Source organism: Cyphellophora europaea (assembly GCF_000365145.1).
Source record: "Cyphellophora europaea CBS 101466 unplaced genomic scaffold supercont1.8, whole genome shotgun sequence".
Classification (NCBI taxonomy): domain Eukaryota; kingdom Fungi; phylum Ascomycota; class Eurotiomycetes; order Chaetothyriales; family Cyphellophoraceae; genus Cyphellophora; species Cyphellophora europaea.
The window spans coordinates 282,293-309,023 of record NW_008481814.1 but is presented as its reverse complement, the minus strand read 5'-3'; the positions used below and the strand labels follow the sequence as shown (position 1 = coordinate 309,023).

The 26,731-nt window shown below is 56.3% G+C and overlaps 12 protein-coding genes across 12 annotated transcripts; 5 read left to right on the top strand and 7 right to left on the bottom strand.

Moving 5' to 3' along the window:
- Window positions 1-190: 190 nt before the first annotated feature.
- Window positions 191-624, top strand: HMPREF1541_07913 (60S ribosomal protein L33-B; the record flags this gene model as incomplete). The annotated part of the gene is made up of 3 exons (XM_008722236.1): window positions 191-212; window positions 270-375; window positions 426-624. The coding sequence occupies 3 exons, from the start codon at window positions 191-193 to the stop codon at window positions 622-624; spliced, it is 327 nt and encodes a 108-aa protein (XP_008720458.1).
- A 1,055-nt stretch (window positions 625-1,679) lies between these two features.
- Window positions 1,680-2,549, bottom strand: HMPREF1541_07912 (uncharacterized protein; the record flags this gene model as incomplete). The annotated part of the gene is made up of 1 exon (XM_008722235.1): window positions 1,680-2,549. One exon carries the CDS (start codon window positions 2,547-2,549, stop codon window positions 1,680-1,682), a length of 870 nt encoding a protein of 289 aa, XP_008720457.1.
- Window positions 2,550-3,631: 1,082 nt separating this feature from the next.
- On the top strand, window positions 3,632-4,902 carry HMPREF1541_07911 (uncharacterized protein; the record flags this gene model as incomplete). Its single annotated transcript, XM_008722234.1, has 3 exons — window positions 3,632-3,700; window positions 3,761-3,807; window positions 3,915-4,902. 3 exons carry the CDS (start codon window positions 3,632-3,634, stop codon window positions 4,900-4,902), a joined length of 1,104 nt encoding a protein of 367 aa, XP_008720456.1.
- Window positions 4,903-5,692: 790 nt separating this feature from the next.
- On the bottom strand, window positions 5,693-7,273 carry HMPREF1541_07910 (uncharacterized protein; the record flags this gene model as incomplete). Its single annotated transcript, XM_008722233.1, has 1 exon — window positions 5,693-7,273. One exon carries the CDS (start codon window positions 7,271-7,273, stop codon window positions 5,693-5,695), a length of 1,581 nt encoding a protein of 526 aa, XP_008720455.1.
- Window positions 7,274-7,626: 353 nt separating this feature from the next.
- Window positions 7,627-10,353, bottom strand: HMPREF1541_07909 (uncharacterized protein; the record flags this gene model as incomplete). Its single annotated transcript, XM_008722232.1, has 1 exon — window positions 7,627-10,353. The coding sequence occupies one exon, from the start codon at window positions 10,351-10,353 to the stop codon at window positions 7,627-7,629; it is 2,727 nt and encodes a 908-aa protein (XP_008720454.1).
- A 1,201-nt stretch (window positions 10,354-11,554) lies between these two features.
- HMPREF1541_07908 (uncharacterized protein) lies at window positions 11,555-12,235 on the bottom strand (the record flags this gene model as incomplete). The annotated part of the gene is made up of 1 exon (XM_008722231.1): window positions 11,555-12,235. One exon carries the CDS (start codon window positions 12,233-12,235, stop codon window positions 11,555-11,557), a length of 681 nt encoding a protein of 226 aa, XP_008720453.1.
- A 394-nt stretch (window positions 12,236-12,629) lies between these two features.
- HMPREF1541_07907 (uncharacterized protein) lies at window positions 12,630-12,925 on the top strand (the record flags this gene model as incomplete). The annotated part of the gene is made up of 2 exons (XM_008722230.1): window positions 12,630-12,675; window positions 12,723-12,925. 2 exons carry the CDS (start codon window positions 12,630-12,632, stop codon window positions 12,923-12,925), a joined length of 249 nt encoding a protein of 82 aa, XP_008720452.1.
- Window positions 12,926-13,824: 899 nt separating this feature from the next.
- On the top strand, window positions 13,825-16,060 carry HMPREF1541_07906 (uncharacterized protein; the record flags this gene model as incomplete). The annotated part of the gene is made up of 2 exons (XM_008722229.1): window positions 13,825-14,833; window positions 14,880-16,060. The coding sequence occupies 2 exons, from the start codon at window positions 13,825-13,827 to the stop codon at window positions 16,058-16,060; spliced, it is 2,190 nt and encodes a 729-aa protein (XP_008720451.1).
- A 604-nt stretch (window positions 16,061-16,664) lies between these two features.
- Window positions 16,665-17,327, bottom strand: HMPREF1541_07905 (uncharacterized protein; the record flags this gene model as incomplete). The annotated part of the gene is made up of 2 exons (XM_008722228.1): window positions 16,665-16,964; window positions 17,097-17,327. The coding sequence occupies 2 exons, from the start codon at window positions 17,325-17,327 to the stop codon at window positions 16,665-16,667; spliced, it is 531 nt and encodes a 176-aa protein (XP_008720450.1).
- Window positions 17,328-18,427: 1,100 nt separating this feature from the next.
- Window positions 18,428-19,894, bottom strand: HMPREF1541_07904 (uncharacterized protein; the record flags this gene model as incomplete). The annotated part of the gene is made up of 1 exon (XM_008722227.1): window positions 18,428-19,894. One exon carries the CDS (start codon window positions 19,892-19,894, stop codon window positions 18,428-18,430), a length of 1,467 nt encoding a protein of 488 aa, XP_008720449.1.
- A 325-nt stretch (window positions 19,895-20,219) lies between these two features.
- On the bottom strand, window positions 20,220-21,852 carry HMPREF1541_07903 (uncharacterized protein; the record flags this gene model as incomplete). Its single annotated transcript, XM_008722226.1, has 3 exons — window positions 20,220-21,272; window positions 21,320-21,598; window positions 21,652-21,852. The coding sequence occupies 3 exons, from the start codon at window positions 21,850-21,852 to the stop codon at window positions 20,220-20,222; spliced, it is 1,533 nt and encodes a 510-aa protein (XP_008720448.1).
- A 678-nt stretch (window positions 21,853-22,530) lies between these two features.
- HMPREF1541_07902 (uncharacterized protein) lies at window positions 22,531-26,727 on the top strand (the record flags this gene model as incomplete). The annotated part of the gene is made up of 6 exons (XM_008722225.1): window positions 22,531-22,693; window positions 22,740-23,510; window positions 23,560-24,108; window positions 24,158-24,705; window positions 24,757-25,111; window positions 25,166-26,727. The coding sequence occupies 6 exons, from the start codon at window positions 22,531-22,533 to the stop codon at window positions 26,725-26,727; spliced, it is 3,948 nt and encodes a 1,315-aa protein (XP_008720447.1).
- Window positions 26,728-26,731: the final 4 nt, after the last annotated feature.

Below are 26,731 nucleotides of genomic sequence, written 5' to 3'. Positions count from 1 at the left end.
CTGCTGCTCACAGAACTCCGCGACCACTCGCAGTCGACCGCCCGAAAGCGGAAGGTCTGGCGAGATCCACTCTGATCTTGGCGAAAATTAACACCCACAATCATCAAAGTCCTTGGTAGTCCGCCGCCGCACACGAGACTTCACACCTTCAACATCGCCGCCGCCGACTCTCGTGGGAATATTTGACAAGATGTCTTCATCCGGTCAGCGCCGTACGTCTATACTCGAATAACTCCTCCCCGGAACAAGAATACTGACAACCCGCGCAGTCTACGTCAAGGGCAAGCACTTGTCATACCAGCGAGGCAAGCGTAACACCAACCCCAACACCTCCTTGGTCAAGATCGAGGGTGTCGAGGACCCCCAATCCGCTCAGTACGATCGAAGCTACTCTGTCGAAGTAACAATGGACTAACTGCGCATAGATTCTACCTCGGAAAGAGAGTCGCATACGTCTACAGAGCATCCAAGGAGCGACAAGGATCTAAGATCAGAGTCATTTGGGGCAAAGTTACTCGACCACACGGCAACTCTGGCGTCGTCAGAGCCAAGTTCAACCACAACCTTCCTCCTCAGTCCTTCGGCGCGAGCGTTAGAGTCATGCTGTACCCCAGCTCGATATGATTAAAGAATTAGACGGGGGTGTTGTGTGCCAGATGGGAGGAAGATGACGATGCCGGTGGGTGGGGAGCGGGTAGTCGTCGTATGTTGGGCGTGTCGAGGCAGTCGGGTGTTTCAATGACTACGGCACGGGATTCCCCCAGCGAGAACCTTTTGCATGCATCCATGACAATGGCAAGAAAATCAAAAGATTTCAACAAACCGGCTTTTTGAAAACGGTGGCTTTCCGGGCCGATGGCAATTGATCTCCATTCGCGCGTCCAACGCCTGTTGGTGGTGTGCGCAGGCATGGCAGCCACGACCATCGACTCTTCCCAACAAAGTTGGAGGGTTACTGCGATTCCCTTTTTTTAAAAAGAAAAAAACCCCTTCTCTCTTCTGTGTTGCTCCGCCTCGCATGCTGACATGACTCCAATATCGACGATGCAGGCTCCCCCGCTCCTGGTTGCAAGGACCCTCAGACGTGCCCAATCTGTGTTGGGCGAGGCCGCGGTCATCGACATCGAAGCGGGTGAACAAATCGTGACCCGCACTGTAACTGACCAGCCGCACGCAAATGACAAATGCCCGGTGATGTCTTCGATGCTTCAACACTGTCGCCGGGGAGTCATCGCCAAGATACAGGATGAGAGCAATGAGTGACCTGCGGCTGAAGAGTGATACGTTCTGCTAGATGTCTTCGAGGAGTCGCAGATATTCTTCCGTCCTTCTCTTTCTCCAAAGGGGCTGCGACTGCAGTCAATGGTGTACAAAGGTTTGGGCAGATGTCCGAAAGCTACCGAACTGACTATCAGGGTATGGTGTGCGGCATTGTGATGGCAAGCTAGCGTGTCAGGTAACGCTTTTGTGGGTGAGAAGGGCTATGGGAAGCTGAGATCGACAACCCCCAGGTACATACTGTAGGTCACAAAAGATGGAGTCGACAATCCTCTAGTAGAGAAAGTCTTCTTCTGTTTGCTCTAGTCAGCCTCTATCATAGTCTGTCATCGGCCCTTCCACGCTTCTTCCACCATGTCCTTCACCTTCTTCATATGCCAGCCTTCTACCAGCCCCTCAGTCTACACCCGACCTTCCTGCGGCAACCCCATCAAGCCCTCACAAGCCGTCAGCCCAAACATCGCGAACCATTCCCCATACGTGGTCTCCTCCTGGCCTTGAAACCTCGTCACCTGGCCTTTCCGCAACCTGTCCCCATCATCATAAACCACAGTTTCAAAGCTCCGACCCCTCGCCCCCTCCACCCAAGCCACGACCTCATTGAATGTCACATCATCCCCAACCAGCAACACCTCCTTCCCCGCCCATTCCTCCGTATCAGGATGCTCTACCAACCACGCCACAAACCTCGTCAGGTCCGCCGTGTAGGTCATGCTGACACGCTCGCCGCCCGTGCCAGGGACCGCGGCAACCATGCGCCGCGCGTCCACCGCCCACGGAAAGGGGCTCAGATGCGAGGCCACATGCGGCATGCCGAAGTAATCCATGAACCAGCCGGTCCGGACACGCGTGTAGCTGAGACTTCCGGTGGCGGCGAGGACGGCGGCGTTGTCGGCACAGTGCTGCCACATGGGCGCGAGCGAGAGCAGCGCGGGGGACACGGGGAAGCTGTACTCGGAGGGTATGAAGTGTGTGACGCTGGGGGATTGTGAGGCGGCGAGGATGAGGGTCTGTTGGGCGGCGGAGGTTTGGGGGGATTCGATGGTGATGGTGCTGATTACGGTGGTGATGGCGTGCGTGGTCAGGAAGGCGGTTAGGGTGGGCAGGGAGGTGTAGGAGGTCTGGTGGTATGTGAGGTGTGTGGTGTTGGGCTGGGAGGGGGTGCTTCTTGTTAGGATGTAGATGCGGCGCTGGGAGGGGGAGGAAGAGAGGGCCTCGAGGAATGTCTTTCCTAGAGAGCCGGTGCCCCCAGCGAGGCAGATAATGGCCATTGAAGGCCTCTCCGAGAGTTGAGGATGAAAAGGTGAAGAGTTGGACCAGATGGGGTGGTAAACATCACTGCAGCAGACAGCAGACAACTAGATAGAATATCATCAGATCAGCAGCAAAAGGCATGCAGAATGTTCTCTAGTGGACGCAAGCTGCCAACCTACGAAACAAACGTCCGAGAACCACGTCGAACCCATCACGAATACATCGCTTGAGCACGCCAGTCAAGGTAAGCGCTGGAGCCAATGTCTCTCGACCTCATCGACGCCTATCGTGTAGATATTGACATTCCTCAGCCAAGCACTTGACAGCCGTTGAGCCACACCTCGGCGTGTCCACCGAGCCAAGTACTTGGTAGCAGTCACCTCAAGCAAGCCCCGATGGATAGAGTGATGACAGCATTCCGCCCCGAGCAGGTGAGCGTCATGACTGACCAAGCGACCGTCGGCAGCGGGCTGCCCGGTATCTTTAAAACATGGCTCCGCCCCTCCCGGGATACTCAACATCCCCGCCACACTCTTCCCACCATGCTTGGGAAGCCGCTAACGTCAGCTTCAGGTCCTTGCAACAAAGCAATGAGAAAGCAGGACGCCCAAAAATCATGGATGGATTTCTCCTGCTGCAGCGCACAGGCCACTTTACCTTCGCTAATCGCCCAAGCAGCACAGGCGACACTTCTGGGCTGACGTACCGCCTAGACCGTCCTTCCTCCAAGGCACCGCAACACCGCGGCGACATGGGGGACGCCTCGTTTCGCGGCCGCGCTTGCAGCCTGGCTCGTCTGGGCTCGATCGACCCTTGGTCAATTTAAAGTTAGCTTGAGCGAGGGCGCGAGCAATGTTTTTTATGACGGCAGCGGGACCGAGGGCAATTGATAACAATTCCAATCTTGCGTGAGATTTTGCGGCCTGAACACTGATATTTCTGCCCCCGTCTGATCTAATCTGTGAGATCTGGGAACACTAACTTGGGACGTCGCGTGCTTTGCTTGATCTAGCTTCTCACGCTGCATCAAACCTGAAAACTTGATCCAGACGAAGAAGGGGTCAGTTCGAGAAGAGACGCGGTTTTTCCACACGTCACGATGCCGACCACGGTGGAGGGATCCTTCAAGACCGCCGATGGTGTGGACTTATACACCAAGACGTGGAAGGTACCGGCCCAACCCCCTCCTCCAACGCCCTCTGAGACAAACTGCTGACAATCTGGACAGCCTGATGGTGCCCCCGTCGGTGTGATCATCTTCATACACGGCTTTAGGTAAGTCATCACACGATCACATGTCAATATGGCCCGCACCAACCCCCAGAATGCGGCCGATACAATTCCAACCCGCCGTCAAAAGACTCCCTAACATCTTTTGGCAGCGACCACTGCAACACCTACGACACCCTCTTCAAGACCCTCTCCGCACCACCCTACTCGCTGCAAGTCAATGCATTCGACCAACGCGGCTGGGGCCGCTCCGTCCGCCAACCCTCCCAGCGCGGTGCCACAGGGCCGACCAGCGCCGTCCTTGCCGATCTACACGCCTTTGTCCTCCATACCATCTCCCAACTCCCGTCACCACCCCCACCGCTCTTCATGATGGGCGCCTCCATGGGCGGCGCCATCGCCCTCCACTACACGCTCTACACCCTCCGCAGCACCACGATCCGCAACCGCCCGCAACTCGCCGGTCTCATCCTCTCCGCCCCCTTCGTCGCCCTGGACCACCGCTCCGCCCCCTCCTGGGTAACCGTCAAAGCCGGCAAACTCGCCGCCAAGGCGTTCCCCAACCAGCAGCGCGTCAACAAGCTGGAAGCCAAGTACATGTGCCGCGACCCGCAGGTCTGCTCCGACTGGGTCGCCGACCCCCTCTGCCACGACACCGGCACCCTCGGCGGCCTAAGCGGCATGCTCCAGCGCGCCGCCGACCTCGTCTCCCTCAGCCAGGGCGCCTACGTGCGCAGCCTGACCAACGAGCTCCCCTGCCCCATCTGGGTCGCGCACGGCGAAGCCGACCGCGTCACGAGCTGCAAGGCCACGCAGCGCCTGTACGACGTGCTCAGCGCCCCCGAGGGGGATCGCACCATGCGCGCCTTCCCCGGGGCGTATCACATGCTGCATAAGGAGCCCGATGGGACAGGTCAGGACTTCACGCGCGAGGTCGCAGAGTGGTGTGTCCGCAGGTGTCGCGGTGAGAGGGGCGCGTTGCCGCCTGAGGCCAGGAAGAGTATGCATGTCTCGAGGAGTCGTGACGATGCGTTGCGGAAGAGTGTTGATGCGAATCGCGTGGTGGGTGCGAGTACGAGTGGCAATGGGAATGGGAATGGGCATGTGAAGAAGCAGAGTAATGGTGGCACGAAGCTGTAAAATGAAAACTGCTTGTAATGAGGAGGACCGGGGGGAAGAGGGGCACCAACGCAGTCGTTGTTGTAGAGGGAAGACAAGAGTGGTAATGTTACAGTCTTGCAGATAGCTGCGGTTTGCCGCTACTACGATCTTGTTCGTAAGCCTAATTAATGCAAATCGAGCGAGTTATATATACACTACACGCCCCTACCTTCTATCAGTGGCCGGACTGTTTGCCAAGGATGTCGAATATATTCGCAAACACGGCGAATGTTGTTCGTACCCACAACCTCACTTTGAACGGCTGTGCTGTACTGTGCTATCCCATCTCTCGTGTAAGAAAGCACACGTCGACCTTTACGAAACTGCATAGTTTCTGGCAGTGTCGACAGTACAGTTACAAAGCAGGAACAAGCAAGCTCGCCAATTCGTTCCTGTTGGTCAAACACATCGGCTTGGGGGTATTCACTCATCTACCATCTACCTACTTATAGGTACCTCACCCCATCGTGGTGCAGCGCGTTGAGACGTCTCCGAAGCACCAGGGGCTGCCACACATGCTTCGTTAGCCATACGGAAAAACGGACAGACCGGAATGCACTGTCCCAGTACAATCAGGCTCGCCCATGTGATATCTGACCGTCAAGGGCCGACGAGGCCTCTTAGTCGCGTGAATCAACCGCGCACGTTTTCTGACGTTGGCCCCCCAGACGGCCCGCCGGCTCACGGGGGTAGCTGAATTCTTCATCCAGCAGTCCGCGTTCATGTCGAGCAACAGCGTCGTTGCCATGAAACCTATCCCGCCCCCTCCTCACCCCATCGCCTTCTCCTCGGCCTTCACCTCGTCCGAGACTTTGAGTTGCGCTACTCCTTCGGTAATCCTCAGCTCGTCCAGTAGGCGTTTGCACTCTTTGCCCACATTCTCGAACTTGACGAGGACGCCCTCCGTCACCAGCTCGCCACCGGCCTCCCGCTCCGCGTCGTCCTTGATACCCAGCCGCTTGATCCTACACTGCCCATTCTTCATCTCCTCATCGCCCAGGATCACGCCGAAAGGTGCGCCTGCCGTCTCCGCGCCCTTGAACTGAGTCTGAGGCTTGGGCTTCTTCTTGTACGCAAACTCGACTTTTAGACCTTCCTGCAGCAGGCTCTTACTGACCTTGATGCGCTCTGCCGTCATGTCGCCGCCGAAGCTCATCACGTACACGTCTGGACTGTGGCTCGTGATGTAGTCAAACTTTTCGCCCTTGGCTAGCCGGGCCTTGGTGATGGAGTAGATGCGGTCGACGCCGAAACTCACGCCTACGCAAGGCATGTCGGCGTTGGGCCGGAAGCGCTCGACGAGGTGGTCATAGCGGCCGCCGGCAGCGACGGAGCCAATGCCTACGGACGGATCGTTGCTGCGGTCCTCGTCCTCGGCGAGCTTCTTCTTCTCTTTCTTGCCCTGCTCCTGGGCGGCTGCGGTAGTTCCATTCGAGATAGCAGCGACAGGCGCGCTACCTTCTGTGATGACTTCATATATCACGCCGGTGTAGTAATCAAGGCCGCGCGCGAGGGAAAGGTCGAATGACACGTTCGGTGTAGCGCCCCAGGCGTCGAGATAGGAGAAGAGGAGGGCCATTTCGTCCACACCAGTCTTGGCTTTTGCATTGGCCATGAGTGCTTCGTCCTTTTGTAATCGCTCGAGGAGGTCCCGACCACCTTTGTGCACAACGTATGTCTGAATTTTATCGGCAACCGCAGGATCGAGGCCTTTGGTTTCCACCATCTCTTGCCGCACCTCACTCCAAGGCGACTTGTCCAGCTTGTCGACGGCAGAGGAGATGGCACGAATCTTGTCCTCGGGCACTCCGCAAACCTCGAACATGCCGTCGAGTATGCGACGGTCGTTGAGCTTAATGGTGTAGCGGCCTTGCCAGCCCAGCGCCTCGAATACCTCGACAACAATGGCGATAACCTCCGAGTCTGCAATCATAGGATCCGAGGCCCCCGCAAAGTCAATGTCGCACTGGTAGAACTCTCGCATGCGGCCTTTCGCAATGGCAGGCTGGTCACGGCGGTAGACCTTACTGATGGCGAAGCGTTTGTAGCTGCGAATGTTATTGTTCATCGCGAGCCAACGCGCAAAGGGGACAGTGAGATCATAGCGCAGAGACAGTAGCTCGCCGCCTTGATCTTTTAGGTCGTAGATGAGTTTCGAGTCCTCGCCGTATTTGCCCTTCAGGACTTCTTCGCGCTCAAAGACGGGAGTGTCGAGCTTTTTGCCCGCATGTTTGCGAAACACGGTGGATATCTGGGAGAGGATGTCCTCAAGTATGTCTACATCCTCACCGGACCAATCTCTTGTGCCCTTGGGATTCTTGATGAGCTCTTGCTTCTTTTCTTTCCCCATGGTGTCGTCGGTGGTGGAGCAATGAGGGCGGGGATATATAGGGAGACGGCCCAGAGGTCGGGAAAAACGCAGGCTTGCTGACGCGGAGTTGCAAGAGAAGAGAAGGCTTGGAAAAGAACGGCAACGAAGTAAGAGACGCATGCGAGCGTGAGTGGGGTGGAGGGGTTTCGACCGGCTTTGCTGTCGAAGATCGGAGTCAGAAATATTTCTCTACTGTCGGCATGACGCCCGCCCGGTCCGCAGCAGAGCCCCGGCCTTGGCATTGGGCGACAGTAGTTGGGCATCATCTTAGAGAAGTCGAAACTTGATCACATTCAGAGCTCGTGAGCACGAAATTATCTGAGAATTGGTCACTACCATGTTGTTGAACCTGGGATATGCCCTGGACTATGACGGCCTGGACTGCGCATCGCACCTCCCATGAAACCATGAGCGGGACTACCATTGTTCTGCCCTCGGCTACTACCACTTCCCTTGCGTCCATTTTCCTGAAGAGGTGGCGGAATCGGGTCGGCATCATCGAAATCGTCAGAGAAGTTGCTAAGTCCTCCTATAGACTGATTGGTGCCTGACCGAGGCCGACCACCGTTAGGCAAGGTGGAGGCGTAGGCTAAGAAAGGCGACTCTGGAGCCTCTGCAGTTGTGACGGGAAGCGTGTTGAAGCTGCCGAACGCGAAGGGCCGGGCGGATTGAGGCATGAATCGAGTGCCAGGAAGCTCTCCTTCTGGAGTGAGTGGACCATTTTGGAGCATCAGCTTGGAGCGCTGGAGCTGGTCTTGCTTGTCCATGATCTCAATTTCACGCCAGTAGTTGTTGGTCTGGATTTGTGCTTCATACAGCTGGGCATTGAGGCGGGAGATGTTTTCAAGCAGCTCCTTCTCACGATGCAGCTGCTCAGCTTGCTTTGCAGCATTGTCAGCCTCCTTTCTTTCTTTCTCGTTCATCCCTTCGGCATTGGCTTGCATGATGCGATCGTGTTGCTCGTTCAACTTGGTTACACGACTGGTAAGGCGATCCTTGCGTGCCACAGCAGACGTCAGCTCGTTATTGTGGCAAGCCAGCTCGGAGTCCGCAGCAGCTTTAGCTTTGACCAACCCTTCGGTGGCTTCAGCCAAAAACCTCTTCTGCTCCTCAAAAGCGGCCTTGCGGTTGTTCCATTCAAGCGTCTCATCTTCCGGCACAGTCTCCAGAGTATCAAGTGCCGACGAAAGGTTGCTGGTGTTGTCCTCGGTTTGGCGGATTTGGCGTTCAGTTTGCAGAAGCTTTTGCCGTAGCTTGTTGTCGTCGCCCCCCGATCTTAGTCGTGCATTCAATGCGTCCACTTCACGGTCGGCCTTGTTGAGTGCAGCTTTGTGTTGACGTTTTAGCTGTCCCAGTCTTCTGCGAGCCTCTGCAAGTTTGCCTTCTTCGCTGGCGATCGAGTTCTTGAGGGTGGTCGTGGGCGACTGAGGGCGGGCAGGCTGTACCGGAGTCGAGACCATGGTGGTCGGGTAGTCCTTGTCGATCAAAACCGGCGTCCTCACCATGACGGATGCGAACTCTTCTCCAGTCTCGGCATCATGGAAAGTGCAAGTGTACGTACAATTGGGTGCGAGACCATTAATCTCAACGTTCCAGTTGCCGACAGCGTTCTCATCATTGATCTCGTCGATTTGTACTGACTGCCATTTAGCGCCGTTTATTCGAACAAACAGCGGTCTCAAGCTTTCCTGAGGGGTGGGATCTTGGTCTTCATAGGAGAGGGCTGTGAACCGAGCTTCGACATGGATAGACGAGGGATCCACGTTCCTGATCCATACATTATCCGATTGAGGTAGTTCGTTATATCCGTCTTGGCTCGTCGCGGCATGAGGTAGGCCTTTTTTATTTTCAACTTCACGCAATACATGGACTTTTGTGCTCGCCAGTGCAGCCCAAAAAGGTTGCCTGCTTCTAACATGGTTTGCTTGTCGTCTCCGTTTTTTGGCAGTCAGGCCCTGCGCCTTGGCATCTCGTAACATCGGTGGAGGTGGAGGCTGATAGTCTGTCCCGGAAGCAGTGGCAGCACCTCCATCGAGGTTTGCCTCTGCTTGGGCGGAACCAGCTGCGGCTTCCGGATCCACGCGTTTGTTCGATTTGCTTGCTGTGCCGGCTTGAGCATTGGTGACTTGGCGCCGAATAAAGGATATCAGAGCCTGGCTCAGAATGTGAATCGCAAACAGACTTCTTAGCTTTGAAGGTGCACCAGGAGTGTCGCCAAAATCTGCATCGGTGGGTAGGTAATGCAGCAATTCAGCCAGCCGAGTTTCTGACAGCAACCCTGTCGGTATTAGATTGGATAGCACAAATTTCCGTACACCACGTGATCGACCGGTATGCAAACACATCATCAGCACAAAGCATATGGTGTTGGCACTGTTGCTTTTTCCCGAACTGCCGTTTCCCAAAGTGATGGCGATATGGATCTGAGCCAGATCCAGGGCAAAGTTCTGTGCCCAATTCCAAAGGCAGATCCATATCAAGAAAACAGCCGTGTCAACCCAGATCATTGTAGCCAGAGAAGGCGCACCGAAAGACCCCTGGAAGACGTCGATAACTGAGGCGATGGACAGAGGGCCGGCTCCAGGCATCAGGGTCAAACTGGCGAACAGGGCTTGGACCATGGTGAGAACCATAGATGGGAGGGCCAGAAGCACGATCAACAGTGAGATAGTATCGCAGGCGGGGCGTGACCGGAGGATGGTGTTGGCAATCTGCAGAGCGCTGACATCGTGGGAGAACTTGTGTTTGACTTTGTGGGCAGCCATTGAATTGCCGTTTGTGAACTCCCACTTTTTGGCATAATCAGGTCCGTCGGTCTCGGACTCGTGGGCTCGTACGGGATCGTCGGATCGTAAGGGCTGCGGCGAGATGGGCGGAGTAGGGACAGAGGGTCGAGGAGCAGACGAGTCTATGAGAGATTCGGTCGGCGTGGATGACTTGGCGATGCCATTGAGTCCCTGGCTGGATCTTTGCTTGACGACGCGCTTGCCGGGGCCTACCAGACCATTCTCGTGACGATTGTTGTGCTGATTCTTTCTTGCACCCGCGGGTCGGGGCATGAAGTTATGACCAAAGAGTAGGCAAATTCAAGCCCAGTTAGCTTGCAGACAGTGAGTCAACAAGCCAACTGGAGACAAGACGGAGACGGTGATGCGCGATCCAAGGGCGACAGGCGTGGGCGCTGCCGGTGCAATGGCTTGGTCAAATGATGCAAAGAAGGTAAATCCCGCCAAAGGCTTGAATAATGCAAGAGAAAAGGCGATGACTGCGGGCGCAGAAACGGAGGCTACCCGTGCTGCTCGTGTCCGCTGCTAACCTTGCTTTTGGGGTGCCTCCTAGGCTCTAGCCCCAGTTTAGCGGAAAATCATCAAGCTTGGCCTCTTCTGCAGGCTATGAGAGCCTTGCCATCGGCAAGTTTGCCGGGCCCAACTACCTGACCTACTTAGTAGTAACCTACTCCGTGGATAGGTTCGGGACCCCCCATGATTAGCCCAACCAAGAGATCATTTAGCCATATTTACAGCGCACCAGCATGATCGTATGGTGGCTTGCTTTCTGCTTACTGACCGAGAGTGAACTCGCCGGTTCCTGGCCTGAGCGCTGACAGGGCAGGAAAAAGCTTTCTCACGCACAGTTTTCTCAGCTCCACCCTACAACAGCAATTCGTGCAGATTGAAGGCTTCCAATGACCATAGGTGCCCACGAAAGGATCAACGGCCGCCGAAAAAGCTTGGATGGCTCCCTTTCCGCTGGGAGGCGCTGGCGAGACTGGCTACACCTATCGACGTGTTACTCATTGCTATCCACATCTCGCCCTTCTCCGCCTGGAGGAAGACGTATACTACTGTATGCCTGGCATTTGCCGGGAGGTGCACCTGACCAACCCGAAACACCTTGGCCTTTAGATAAAGCGGAGTCGCACTGGCTGACCAGAACCGAATATTGACTTTCCCTCAGCCCTCCGCATTCTTGAAGCCGCAGAAATGGTGTGATTAGATGACTAGCACTGCAGCCCCGGTCGCGCTATGTCGATCATCTCGTCCGAGCAGTGCTACAGAATACTCTGTCCGGCGAGAACAGCTTTAACCCTCCCTTCCGAACACGAGTGGAGTCAGTTCGGCTCACACCGTCTCTCGTCTATTGTCTATCTGTTGGCTAACAATGGTTGTACAAGTCAAGGCATCCCTGGCTCCTTTGCTGACTCGTACGAATATCGTGCGCCGTCGCAGAACGAGCACTATCGCAGGAGCTGACTCCCAGTCATGGGCTACTGCCTCCAAAGTCTTCCTTTGCGTCTGGCCTGTCCCAGCTGGACTTTTCGAGATGGCGAATTTGCTCCTCAATTCGATTGACTTGAGCTAAGGCCTTCTCCTTCGCGCTCTCCTGCAGGCTCCATGTATGCCGGAACTGCTCAAGCATGAAGGGTGGCAAAGATGTTTTCGCCGCCGCCTTGTAGTCATACACCACCACATCTTCCAGACATTTCGCCGCCGGCCGCTGTTTGGCTTCGGATAAGATCATGACATCCAGTAGCATGGTTGCCGTCTCCTCGTTAGGCTTGGCCTGCAGCTTGTGATAAACGAAGATCCTATCCGGCCACAGCATCGGGAACTTGAAGTCGACCTTGATGCTTTTAAGGATTAAGCCGACATTGCGTGGGGTGAGAATCTCCTCCCACAACTGTTTGTTGGTGGGATCGACCATGCCATACTTTCTCGTCCAGTTGCAGCGTCCGCTCTCTGCCCATCGCACATATTGGACATTATTGACGTGGCCCATACTGTCCATATCGCCCCACACGATAGGTTGTCGGTGCAGCCCTGCTCTCCTAGGGTCCGTCACGTATCCCTCACTGCCGGCCACGATTTCGCGCCAATCCCGAGCAAGTTCAGCTGCGACTTTGCCGGCTTCGTCGATAAGTGCAAGTGGCATGCCGAACATAATGCATTTTCCTACTCTCGTGCGGGCTTCTGCGAGCCATCGCGCAGCGTTTCCCTTGGTTGGGTCGCTGGTGTTGTTGGTTGACCGACGCAAGCTCGTTGAGAGCTGTCGCGTGAGCGATACTGTCCTACATGGTCGTAGAACGTTACACCGACTCATGTTAGCTTGACAGTGTGCTACAAACATGTAGAGCTCTCACCATCTCCAAATCGTAGAGAGGCCACTGCCGAGGGTGTTCTGAATGAGGAAACATAGCCGAGTAGCATCTGGACAGACGAGGTGACGTCGTTCTCGACGACCTCGACATTCATGTTGAGATCCTCGATTACGGCAATGAGCTGATATCCAGACTTTTCTGTCCCAGAAGTGGACGTGAGAAAGAATTTTGCACACAATGGCTAAGCAACAACTACGTCGCGAAGTCATCAATGTGTATAAAGGTACGTCGGCCAACTGATAGTTTGTCTTTCCCACCTGACTTCCAAAGAACTGCTCGAAATGGGCAAGTCATATCCGTTGGGTTTCGACTACTTCAGACCACGGTTACACAAAGCATTCATGAGTCAGGCGCACCTCGACAAGGAGGACGATATTCGCAAGGGCATTGAGCGTGCGGAATACGTCAAGAAGGAAATCGAGGCCTTGTACTATCTGAAGAAGTACCGTGCGCTCAAGCAAGCATACTCATGACAGATGACGCCACTGTAAAGAGGCATTGCGATGTTCTTGTTGATGTGGTGGAAAGACACCAGACCGGGAGCGCCAAGACTTTGGGCGTCGTGTGCTCGATGTGGACAGCGACCAATATGGATCGGAGGTGAGACCAACACCCGGCTTCACTTAGCCAGCGACGACTGCACGACAAATGAGGCCAGCAGCAAAGAAATATTTGAGATTATGACAGTGCTTCCAGAAGGCTCGTCCTCGAGGAAGATGTCACTAAGGACCCTAAGGCTCAAGCAGGAATTGATGATTCGAGTCCAGATCATGCTGTGCAGTACTACTTCACTTTGGTACGCTTTTGTCAGCTAGATGTGTGTGCATTCACTGCTCTCAGCCGCAAGTAGATTAATGATGTTATAAGTGGAGGCGAATCAGGACACAGCTGAGGCGAGGCTGAAGCCTTGGCATCAATTGCGATTCAGCAGCGTTGTTCACCAGCCTCATCATTGGGACCTTCAAACCACACTCCCTGGCCAGCACTTTTATCCATACTCTCAAAGCCATAGTATATTGACTGTGACATCAAGTAACACTCCTTCACATTGCCATTCGCTCCTTCAGCGACAGCCTCACCCCACTTCTATCGCAATCTTGTTGCCGGGGTGCAACTCAACAGACCCTCCTCCAACTGCGGCAGCAACTTAGATCCATCAACTCACACGTCGGCGCCAGGTCAGGCTCTATCGCTACTTGACCCTGTGCCTCTTGGTTAGCTTGTTGTTCCGGGTCTCATGCCGTACCGACGCCAGCCACGTCCTTCCCACCTGTCCTCCTCTTTCGATATCCCCTCGACCCCTCCACCACCTCCTGGTCTGCTCTACCTTCCGCCGACGGGATACTACTCGGGCTCAGGCTCATCATAGTTGATGGCCGATGGTCCATTGCGGTACCAACAGCCCGCACCCAATTTGTTTTACAACGCTCATAGCCCTCGGAACGCCTCACGAACAAACTCTCCTCGTAACCCCCGTCGACATTTCGCCGAATTCCCGTCTCCTACAGCCTCACCTTTGCATGCGATTGCTTCGCACGGACCCACCATGTTCCACAATGCTTATCAAAACCACAATAATATGATGAATGGGGCGCAGAGCCACCAGAGATTTGGCAATATGCAAGTGCATAAGCAGCACCAGCAGCACTATGGACCTCATGGTCCTATGGGCCATCACCAGCACCAGCACGGTCCGATGCACCAACACAATATTTCTGGCGGCTTTAGTAATGCGCAGCATCACGTCCTCGGATTCCAAGATCAGATGCAAAACGGAGGCGGCGACGCAAGCCCCGACGATATCGAGGATATGGACAACGACTACTGGAAAGAGCAACAGTCATGCCTCCAAGAGTGCCGGGAAATGCATGGACCTAATCAGCGTGCAAAGAATGTCGCTCATAATGCGAAGGGCATCAGCTACATCGGCGCGGATGACCCGAACTCAGATCGGGCGAAAAAGGCTGGCACGACTACAGGCAGTAGGTCCGACTGGGATGAATTAGACCTCGGTGGTCAAGGTCTCCATGCTCTCTCCCCAATCTTGTTCAACGCATACGGCTTCATCAGACGCCTCAACTTGGGATGGAACAATCTGACTGTGCTTTCACCAACCATCGGCCAACTTAAGCAACTCGAACATCTTGATGTGTCATTCAACCAGCTAAGCGAGCTACCTCCGGAGATCGGAATGCTCTCCAGTCTCAAGCAATTGCATCTCTTCAACAACCGGATACAGACCTTGCCTTACGAAGTTGGCTTTCTGTTCAAGCTGGAAATGCTGGGCATTGCCGGAAATCCTCTTGAGTCTGGTCAGAAGGACAAAATAACCGAGGGCGGCACGAAGGCTTTGGTCCATCACCTAAGAGAAAGCATGCCTGGTGAGTTACACACCTATCCCGCACGAGTACAAGCTAATCCCTCTAGAACCTCCCCCGCCTCGCGAAAGAGTTTGGCACCAACTCGATGAGTCCGCAGAAGAATCGACAGACTCGGTCAAAGCACTCTCCTACAATATCCTTTGTGAACGCTACGCCACGCCCACGATGTATGGCTATGTTCCGGAGAGAGTGCTCAGCTGGGCCTACCGGAAGACTCTCATTCTGGACGAGATTAGAGAGCAGAATGCCGACATTGTCTGCCTGCAGGAACTAGACAAGAATTCGTACGATGAGTGGTTCCGTGGCAAGCTCGCTGAGGTTGGCTACAAGGGATACTTCGCGCAAAAGAGCCGAGCCGAAACGTTAGGCGAGAACGCGCGTTTCGTGGACGGATGCGGTACCTTCTGGAAAGACAAGAAGTATATCCAGCTTCATGCCGATCACCTGGTTCTGGGCCGAAAGGCGGTTGAGCGACCAGGAGCGAAAGCCTCGGCAGATATGCTGAATCGTGTGTGGCAGCGAGATGACATTGCGACTGTGGTTTTCCTCGAGAACCGCGTCACCGGCTCCAGGATTATCGTTGTGAACTCTCACATCTTCTGGGATCCCGCGTTCAAGGATGTGAAGCTGATTCAAGCAGCCGTCATGATGGAGGAAGTGTCGAAACTCGCCGAGCGGTATGCCAAGTGGCCAGCGGTCACGAATAAGCAGACTTTCCGCTTCGCTGATGCCGACGACAGCGCTGAGCCTCCGCCAGAGATGGGCCCCTCTCTCGAATACACCAGTCCGGCTCAAATCCCGATGATCCTCTGCGGTGACTGGAACTCCGGAGCCGATTCGGCGGTGTATGATTTGTTCACTAAGAAGGGTCTTACGGCGCAGCACGACGATCTGGCAGGGCGCGATTATGGCACATTTTCGAAGAACGGCATGTCACACGAGTTCTCATTGAAGTCGGCGTACAGTGGCATCGAAGACGAGATGCCTTTCACCAACTACACACCCTCATTCGCAGGTGTACTCGATCACATCTGGTTCTCGACCAACTCGCTTCGTGTAACCGGCCTACTTGGCGAGATCGATCCCGAGTACCTCAAGCGGGTACCTGGGTTTCCAAACTTCCACTTCCCGTCCGATCATCTGGCGTTGGTGGCAGGCTTCAGGGTGGAAAAGCGGCGAAAGATTGAAAAGGTGGATGCGGACTTTGGCCCTTCAAGTCGAAAGTAGATCGCTCGCGGAAAGGGCCTTGGCCGGATGGTTGCGGCAATCTTCTTGTCGACAGGTTGACATCTACGGCGTGCCTTGTTATGTCTTCTCATGGCTGGCATTTCTCGGGTATGGATGGGGGTGGACGGGATGTGACGTGAAGGAATACGCGGGGAGGTGTTGTTATTGTATTGCTGCCAATCTCTTTTTTTGTTGCGTTTTGTGTGTTTTGGAAACGAGGTTATGCGGCGCGCAACAAAAACCGGCTTGTGTAGAGGTGGTGTCGAGGGGGTAAAGCATGTGTCGTTCTGGAGTCTCCTGGTCGATATGATGTGAAGTCGATAGGACAACTTTTCCGCCACTTATGCAAATGCATTCCACGTTCCTGGCTGGTAGCCCGGTGCAAATCAATCGACTTTCCTCTCAGCCGTGTGCCTCGCCCCATCGGTGCCGTCTGTGCACGCGAAGAGTAGGATGGCGCTTGCCGACCGCGGCTCGCAGATCCGGGAATCCATTGAAGCGAACCTCCCGTCATCAAGCGACGCGATCAACTGCAATCTTCCCCGCGAGACAGCAAGTCGATCATTCAATGTTCGTTCATTCCTCCGCTGCAGCCAAGCCACCCTCACCTTCCCGGCCCAGCCATCTCACGCCTCCTGTCCTCCTTCTCTTTCCGCTCCGCTATCCTCTCATGCAGCTTCAACAACCTCTGCTCCTCCTGAATCTTCCTCTGCATGAGCTGGCCCCTCACCGTCTCCAGCGCCGATATCGACCGGTTCAGGTCCGAGAGCGAGACCTCGGCCACCGCCTGCTGCCTGCTCCCCTTGTCTATACCCGTCTCCGCTTGACCCTGTGTCTGCGGTGCTGCTGCACTACTGCTGCTGCTGCTGCTACCGTCGGGCTTCAGGCCCTGCAGGCTCTTCGTCTGCGGGTGGCACTAGTCAGCACCATTTTGCGCCTCAAATGTAACCGTGACACTCCCGTCTCCGCATCTGCTTGAGAAAACATTTTTCCAACCGAGTGAGAAAGGTGATGCGGCGGCAAATAAAAAACTTACCGTTCCCGCTTCCCGCCACTGCTGCCAATAACTCTTCAGATACGCGCCAATCAAGCCTCCCGAGGCGGCGATGACGGCAACGCCCACGGCCCAAATGCCCGCGCGGGTTTTCCTGTAGCTGGCTGAGGCGAGCTCGGCTTCGTAGTTGATCTTTGCGGGTTTGCGCGGAGTGGTGCGTGGTGGAGGGAGGGACGACCGCGGGTGAGGAGGTGGGGGAGGAGGGCCGGTCATGGTATGGCGGGTTTATGGGGGAGGAGCCATTGGGAGGGGAGGGTGTGCAGTGCAGTGCGGAGGTTCTGGTGCGGCGGAAGTGGAGGCATGTGGTTCGGAAGGTAGTTGCGCGAGTGGTGGTTGTGGGTGGGAGGAGTAGGGTGGCGGGGGAAGCTGAATGGATGCTTCGGCCCAGCAATGCTGAGAGCATTCTCCAATCGGCTTCCACGATAATCACCACTATTTGCACAGTCCAGACGGACAAACACTACACTATAGCATGCCCCTGCTGACAAGAAGCTCTTACCAAGCACCCCGTGCATAGATACCTAAGTTCTTCCGCCGGCACAGCAACTTGCAGGAGCTACTTGTTTGCTCTCTGAGACAGAATGTCTGTGTAGGTATCTCGTCTCGCCTCCGTCAAAGACGCTCTGACTCCGGTCAAAGTTGGAGCCGTATACTCATCTTGGCCATCTCCCTTTTTCAATGTCGAACTCGAGGTCACTACGAGTACTGGGAGGCAATCGTAGTCCCTCTCCTCTGCGACATGTTGTAAATGACAGGACAGAGGCACAACTTTGCAAGCCGACAGGCTAATCCGTCTCCACGGTCGACATTTCGATCTCCAGTCGATTCAGACAGCTCCTTTTGGCACCGGATGTCACCGGCTGCTAAGCTCGTGGCGTCACAGCTTCCTGCGAAGACCATGGGAAGCCTTGGAAAGATCGGGGCTGTATCACTCCAGGATTTCAAGAGTGTCTTTCGAGCAAACTTCCGCTGTGGCAGATGGCACAAAGACGGGGACTATGCGTTGCCTCGACAAAGCTGCGTGATCAGGACGCTGGCTCTGGACTGGACGTTGCTGGGAGGGCGAGCAACTGCTGATTCACCTCTCAAGGGAGTCATCGACTTGGACACCGAAGGAGTGCCTGGATGGCATGGCTCGAACGCGTTCCAGACCCGATCAACCCTGCCTCTATGACCTTTTTGCCTCTTGAGCACTTTCTGTTTCGGCTCGGATTCTCCGCGAAGGGCCAAGGAGAGCTGAGTGCTGCCGCAGGTCTCATACTCCACGCCTCGAGTCTCTCTCCTGAACCCGTCGCACAACCTACCTACCAACTCTACACCATAGTCTGGCCCCGCAAATTCCTCACACTCGCTCCCCTCCACGCGACGTCCTCGCCCCCAACATCAGACCTATTCCCCAACTCCTTCCACCGCCATCTCCGCTCGCGCTGTATCCCTTTCCGTACCACGTCCACGACCCATTCTCCCGCGACGGGCAAGAATTTGAAAGCATGCCCGCTATCGGCGCCCGCGACGAGCAGGTCTGTGTGCGAAGGCACAAAGTCGATGACAAAGTCGGAGGACGCCGTGTCTGCGCACCAGCACATGGACTTGCGGACGAAGGGCTTGCTGAGAAAGTGAGCGGGAAGCGTCAGGCGGATGAGTTCGCGGAGGAGTTGCTCGTCGGACGCTGGGATGACAGCCAGCGGTTCTGCTGGTGGGAGCACGGCTGGCTGCTCAGTGGCTCGCTCTGTTGAGCTGCCAGGGCTTCTGGGGTCCGAGTTGGTCCAGCCACCTCCGTGAGCGGCGAATTTGAGGAGGTGCTGGCCGCCCTTGCCGCCGTTGGGGGTGTCTTCTGGTACAAAGACCGGCTCGATCCAGAAGCCCAAGCCGCCCAGGCTCACGACAGGACTGTCCTGCAGCTTCGCTGCCTCGTCGGGCGTGAGTTCGAGATGCGCGACGGACCACGACTTGCCCGTCAACTGCGTGGCCGCTGCAGGAAACAGTCGCGGCAGTTCCGCACCCATGGCAAGGATCGTTAAGCACGGCTGATCCTCAGGGTGCAGATGCCGGTCACCATTCGACGCACATACACCCGTCACCCGCCCCTCAGCCGACTTCTCCAGCTCCGTGATGTGCCCGCTGGGACCAAGCACAAACTTCACGCCAGCATCCACACACCTCCTATGCAACACCCGAATCGCCTTCGACGCCAACGCGTAGCCCGCATGCCTATTCAGCGCCCCCTTCCACCCCTCCTCCCCCAACAGCTCCCCCCTCATCTGCGGCACAGCCTTCTGTGCCTCCTCACCCGACCCCAGAAGCGCCTCAAAAGCCTCCGTTGGGAACCACCTCCTCCGCGGGCTCCCAGCCCTCGCCCCCGAGAAATACGCCACATCCCTCGCAATCCCCGCCTGCGCCTCCACCGTCTTCGCGAGCCTCACATACCCCGTCTTGCGAAAACACCCCTCCCACCCCTCCGACTCCCACGCCTCGATGGCCTGCAGCGCCAGGTCCGTATAGAAGTCGTCGGTGGCGTGGCCGGCGCCGTACTCGGCGCGGACGATCTTGTTGAGGTCGTGGCTGGCGGCGTGGGGGCTAGGCAGGGTGGCGGAGCGGTCGAGGACGGTGATGTTGGTGTAACCGGCGAGACACAAGTGGTGGGCACTGGAGAGGCCGAAGACGGAGGCGCCGAGGATAAAGATTGAGGTTGTGGGGGGGTAGGGGTTGGGTGGTGCTGAGGGGGATGAGGAGGCTGAGGGAGGCGAAGTGGTAGTGGATTCTGGAGATGGGTTTGCCATGGTGGTGGGCAGTCGTTGTAGGTTGGTGGGTAGGGGAAGAGGATGGGAAAGGGGGAAAGGGAACGAGAAGACTCGATGAAGAGGAGACAGACTGGAGCATGTCCAGGGAGGAAGGGGAAGGTGAGCTAAATACCTGCTGCGTGTGGTATAGTTCAAGGAGGAGGAGGAGCACTGCACCTGCAAGACGGTGGGTCGTGTGGGTCCAGCTGCATTCACCAACCACAGCTACAGATTCACTGCCTACTCCAAACATCAGGTGAGCTGTCCGCAATCGCACTCATCACACCCAAGCCACAGATCTCTACAGTACGCGGACACACACTCTCTACGTAGTATATCTGAAATCCCGCTGCTTCCAGTCTGTCAGATCATGGAATCTGTCCTCCACCGGCGCCCCCTCGGCCGGCACCTCCTCCGCCACCAGCAGCAGCCGCCGGTTCATCCTCACGCAGACCAGCCAGTACACGAGAATCAGCCCGATGCACGCACAGTAGCAGCACAGCATGGCCACGACGCCGCCCGTGTACGCGGGTGCCTGGCTGGCGCGGAAGGTCTGCGGGCCAATGAGATTGCCGACGGCGTAGCCCACGTAGAGAACCGCGAAGGCCACGTTCTTCTTGGTGTTGCCGGCTGTGTTGGCTTGTGCGAGGGAGATGCCTACCACGTAAGGGCCGAAGTAGGTGTAGCAGAGATACAGGCCGACCATTTGGGCGGGCACGGCGGTGCGGGACACGCCGTACAGGATGGCGGTGCCGATAATGGGGATGACGCAGGCGATGACGGTGACGATGCAGCGGCGGTTGGCCCATTTCGCGGCGATGAGACTGAAGATGAAGGAGGCCAAGGTGGACATGACGCCCGTGGGCATGGAGAGGAGAGAGGCTTCCTTGGCGCTGAAGCCGAGGTTGTTGATGATGATGCCGTTGAACGTGGTCAGGCCGCCGTTGGGGATGTTGATGGCGATGTTGAAGAAGAATATGATCCACGTCTTAGGATCCAGCAGGGCCTCGCGCACCTGGTCCCACTTCCACGTCTTGTTGACGATGCCGGTCTTGTTTTGCGAGAGCCGGCCCACCCAGAAGACTTTTTCTTCTTTGGTGAGGAAGATCGCGTTCATGGGCGAGTCTGGGAGGAAGATAAGGACAAAGATGGACCAGGCCATGGAGATGGAGCCAACCAGGAGGTAGAGGTATTGCCATTTAGCCAGGGGTGCGTCGTCCGGAATGTGGCCGATGAGCCACGACAGGAAGCCGTTGACGACCGAGCTGGCTGCGGCAAAGACGAGGGCGTTGCGAGGTGGTTGTTCTTCTTTCTTGTACCAGCCTGCGATCAGAACAGATATGCCGGGTACAATGATGGCTTCGAACGCTCCCATGAGCTGGACTGCATTAGAAGAGCATCATTGAACAGACAAGACACACTCACAAATCTGACGGCCATCATGCCAGCCCAGTTGGTGCAAGCAGGGAAGATCAGAGCCATAGCTGACCACCCGCAAGAGCAAGCGCAGAGGTACTTGCCGGAGGGAAACTTGTGCATCAGCGCAGACGAGGGAAACATGCCCACGAGAGCACCCAAGGACAGGATGGATCCGAGCCATGAGTACTGTTGGCCATGGAGACCGATATCGTCTCTGAGCCCATAGATGGCTGCGGTCGAGATGGCGACTTTGTCAACCGCACCAAGAGTAGCCGTAACGAAGAGCTGCAAGTAGTCAGCATAGGCCCGAGCGCGGGCAGACGAGATCCTCGACTCACCATAGGAAGCAGGAGGCAGTCAATCTTGCGTAGCAGCCTCTTCTCTCTCGCAGGAGACAACGCTGGCTCTTGCACATCTGCGTTGGCCAGGAACAGCGCAGCATGGTCGAGTTGCTTTACATCGTTGGCAGGCTTCTCGGGCTCAGTCGCCTCCGAAACTGCACGGGCTGGAGTCTTGTCGATGCTGTCGCTGTTGTCCATTGCTGGCCAAGTTTGGAAGATGTTATGCTCCAACCTGTTCCCACGTGCGGGTGCTGGCGAGGTTTTATGCCTCGCAAAGACGTCTACACACCCAGGCCACGCGACTCTTGGTCCGAAGGTAATTGATATCGGGTGCAGATCCACTCTGCTATCTTCCCCAGCCGCTCCATGCCGCCCCGTAGAGATAGCGGCAGGAATCCGTGGAGAGAATGAGATTGAGACTTTGAAGACCTTGCTGGTGTCTATGCACGAAACGAGTTAGGGCCGAGTCGCTTGAAGGTGCAATGGACCGAAGAGGATGGTCGACACGACCGGGCATTTCCCACGTCTGAGTGGGCAAAACCTTGGCTTAACAAACAGGCAGGCCGACACGATGGGAGGCGGCCGGCCCAAGATATACTCGCCAGTGGCAACGCGGATGGTCGGTTATGGGCTGGCCGGTCCCTCACGACCGCTGGGCGCATGATGAGAATGGACAGCACAGGGTTTAGCGGCTGCTTGGAGCACGTCGTATTGACCTGCCCGAAGTAGGCTATGTGTTTGGGGAAGAACAACACGGGGCCACACCCCATCGCTCGCCTGATGCATGTGGTGGTACAGCCCTTTGGCATGTATCGTCTTTAAGAAAGAGTATTGGGACTTGGGTCACGTCGCTTCGGGCTAATCACATCACCAAAGATGGGTTCGATACAGCAGATATCCCCCGTGAAAGGCATCAAGATCGCAATAGATCGAGGAGGGACATTCACGGACATATGGGCAACAGCGCCAGGCCAAGCGGATCTGGTCTTCAAGCTGCTGTCAGTTGACCCGGGCAACTACGACGATGCCCCTGTTGAAGGTATGACAACCCAGCAAGATCCATGAAGCAGCAGCACTGAGACAAGCAGGCATCCGCCGTGTCATCTCAGCGTTCACGGGCGTCGAGATCCCGAGGCACGTCCCGTTGCCCAAGGATGCCATTGAGAGCATTCGCATGGGCACCACGGTGGCCACCAACGCGTTGCTGGAGCGGAAAGGGACCAAGCACGCCTTCCTGGTAACCAAAGGCTTCAGGGACCTCCTGCCCATCGGCTACCAATCCCGGCCTCGATTGTTTGACCTCAATATCGTCAAGCCCGACGTGTTGTATTCGGATGTGTGTGAGGTCGACGAGCGCGTCACCATCGAAGCTTTTGACGAAGATGTCGATGGCCTTTTCAATGCGACCACCGAGGAGGTCCCCGGTGTGCTCGAACGCGGCCTCAACGGTCAGCTGATTCGTGTCTTGCAGCCGCTGGACAGGACGTCACTGAGCGAGCAACTCCAGCGGCTTCGGACCCGGGGCTTCGACACCGTAGCGGTCTGTTTCACGCACTCCTACGTCTATCCCAAGCACGAGTTGCTGGCTAGGCAATTGGCACTGGACGCCGGGTTCAAGCACGTATCGCTGTCATCGGAAGTCGCCGCAAGCATGATCAAGATGGTCCCTCGCGGGAGTTCGGCGTCCGCGGATGCCTACCTGACTCCCGAAATCAAGAAATACCTCGATGGTTTCAAGAAGGGCTTTGAAGGAGGACATCTGGACGATGTCAAGTGTGAGTTCATGCAGTCAGATGGCGGGCTGGTCAGACACGACAACTTCAATGGACTAAAAGGCATCCTGAGCGGTCCAGCAGGTATAGTTCCCTACATTAGATCGATATATTATTTGACTCACAGATCCAGGCGGTGTGGTCGGGTATGCCCGAACATCCTTTGACACAGAAACAAAGACACCAGTCATCGGTTTCGACATGGGAGGCACCAGCACTGATGTCTCCCGATTTGGTGGTACTTTTGAGCATGTGTTCGAAACAACGACTGCCGGCGTGACGATCCAGAGTCCTCAGCTCGATATCAATACGGTAGCAGCAGGCGGCGGCTCAATCCTAGCGTGGCGAAACGGCTTGTTCGCTGTCGGCCCCGAAAGTGCATCATCGCATCCCGGGCCAGCATGCTACCGCAAAGGTGGCCCGTTGACCGTCACAGATGCCAATCTCTTCGTCGGCCGTCTGGTACCCGAGTCATTTCCGTCCATCTTCGGCCAGAACGAAAACCAACCACTCGACGAAGAGATCGTCAAGGCAGAATTTGAAGAACTTACCGCGAGCATTAATCGCGAGATAGGGGGGTCACTGACACCACAAGAGATTGCCTGTGGCTTTCTGGACGTCGCCAATGAGGCCATGTGTCGCCCAATCCGAGCGCTTACCGAAGCGAAAGGACACTCCTTGTGTAAGTGATGGTACAACTGTTGTGCAGCAAAGAAGCTAATTGAGGGCAGCGTCGCATAATCTCGGCGTCTTTGGTGGCGCCGGCGGTCAACACGCGTGTGATCTGGCTGCGAAGCTCGGCATTCGTACCATCATCATTCATCGATACTCCAGCATTCTCTCGGCGTACGGGATGGCGCTGGCGGACGTGGTCCAGGAAGCACAGAGACCACATAGCCAAGTGTACACTGACGATAGCCGCGAGAGTCTGAATGACATCTTTGCGTCTTTACAAGAGCAGGTCAGAGCGAAGGTCATGGCGCAAGGTATTGCGGAGGACCACATCCGGTACGAATACTTCCTCAACATGCGATACAAAGGCACCGAGACGGCGATGATGATTCTCGAGTCCCCAGAGTCCGACTTCAAGACGGGTTTTCTCAAAAGACACTTGCAAGAATTCAACTTCGTCTTCCCCGACGACCGCGCGATCCTGGTCGATGACGTTCGTGTGAGAGGTATTGGCGGCAGCAAGGGCACAAGCCCCGATACTAGTCGACCACTCCAGGAGCTGCGCCAGCTGACTTTCCAAGCGGCCTCGACAAAGTCGACAAGCACCGTAAGTATTGACCTCGAAACCATTCCCCTAGAGCTTGCTGACCGTAGGCAGAGGACCGTGTACTTTCAAGGCCAAGGTGCTCAGCAGGCGCCAGTGCATATCTTGCAAGACCTAGTCCCTGGTGAGCTTGTCAAGGGGCCTGCCATCATCCTGGACAACACGCAGACTCTGGTCATTGCACCTGGAGCTGAAGCAAAGATCCTGACCTCGCACGTGATCATCGACGTCTCGACCATTGCGAAAGTAGATATTTCAGGACGGATGGTTGACCCTGCTACGCTGAGCACCTTTGGACATCGATTCATGAGCATTGCCGAGCAGATGGGCAGAGCTCTGCAAAACACTTCGGTATCGCTGAACATCAAGGAGCGACTGGACTTCTCTTGTGCCATCTTTGGGCCAGATGGTAAAGTAATCCTCCACTCCGGCGATGCATAGACGCTAACAACTGTTTTCTTAGCGGGTCTCGTCGCCAACGCTCCTCACGTACCGGTCCATCTGGGATCCATGAGCTATGCGGTCCGGTACCAGCACGAGCTTCTGAAAGGGAAGCTCGTACCCGGCGACGTACTGGTCTCGAACCATCCCGAGTCAGGAGGCACCCATCTGCCTGACATCACCGTCATCACGCCTGTATTCGACCACACCGGCAAGGAGGTGGCCTTCTACGTGGCAAGCCGCGGACACCACACCGACATCGGCGGCCTCGGAGGCACATCGATGCCGCCGAACTCGACGGAGCTCTGGCAAGAAGGCGCCGCGATCCGCTCCTTCAAGCTCGTCCACAACGGCCATTTCGACGAAGAAGGCATCTCCAAGATCCTCCTCGAGCCGGGCCAGCACCCCGGCTGCAACGGTAGCCGCGCCCTCAGCGCCAACATCTCCGATCTAAAAGCCCAAGTCGCCGCCAACAACAAAGGCTCCAGCTTGATCCGCGCGCTGATGGACGAGTGGTCCCAAGAGGTGGTGCAGCTGTACATGTCCGCCATCCAAGAGAACGCGGCCGTCGCGGTCCGGTCTTTCCTGCAGGAGACGCTGCGCCTGCGGGGCCCGGAGCTGTACGCCGAGGATGCCATGGACAACGGCTCGCTCGTCAAGCTCAAAGTCACGATCCGACCCCGGGGCGACGCCACCTTCGACTTCACGGGCACTTCGTGTGAGCTGCTGGGCAACATGAACGCCCCGCCGGCGATCACGCACTCGGCGCTGCTGTACTGTCTGCGCCTGCTGATCGGGGCCGACATCCCGATGAACCAGGGCTGTCTCGCGCCCGCCACCATCGTCCTGCCCAAAGGATGCTTCCTGAACCCCTCCGCTGGCGCGGCGGTGTGTGCCGGAAACACGCAGACGTCGCAGCGCGTGTGCGACGTCATCATGAAGGCATTCCAGGTCGCGGGTGCGAGCCAGGGCTGCATGAACTGCCTGGGCTTCTTCGGCAAAGGCGGGCAAGACGCCAGCGGCAAGCCCTTGTCGGGCTTCGCGTACGCGTTTGGCGAGACCATCTGCGGTGGTTCGGGCGCTACTGCGGCCGCCGACGGAGCTAGTGCTGTCCATACACACATGACCAATACCAGGATCACGGACGCGGAGCTACTGGAGAAGAGATATCCGGTTGTCTTGCGTGAGTTTTCGATCCGTGCAGGGAGTGGAGGAAAAGGCGCAAGGTCAGGAGGCAATGGTGCAGTTCGAGATATCGAGTGTAGGGCACCACTCACATTCAGTGTGATCACCGAGAGGAGAGTCACCAAGCCGTATGGCATGAGGGGAGGAGGAGATGGCGAGCGCGGAGCAAATTACTGGGTGAAGAAAGCTGAAGACGGAGCAGAACGGTGGGTCAATTTGGGACCGAGAAACATGGTTGAGATGGGCACAGGCGACCGATGTGTGATACACACTCCTGGAGGAGGAGGGTTTGGGTCGCCGGAGCTCGAGCTTGGTTCGGTGGCACAGGAGAAGGTCCAGTGGCCACGAGCAACTGGCAGTGTCTCCGCTTATGCAACAGCGCAGGCAGAGTCAACATAGATAG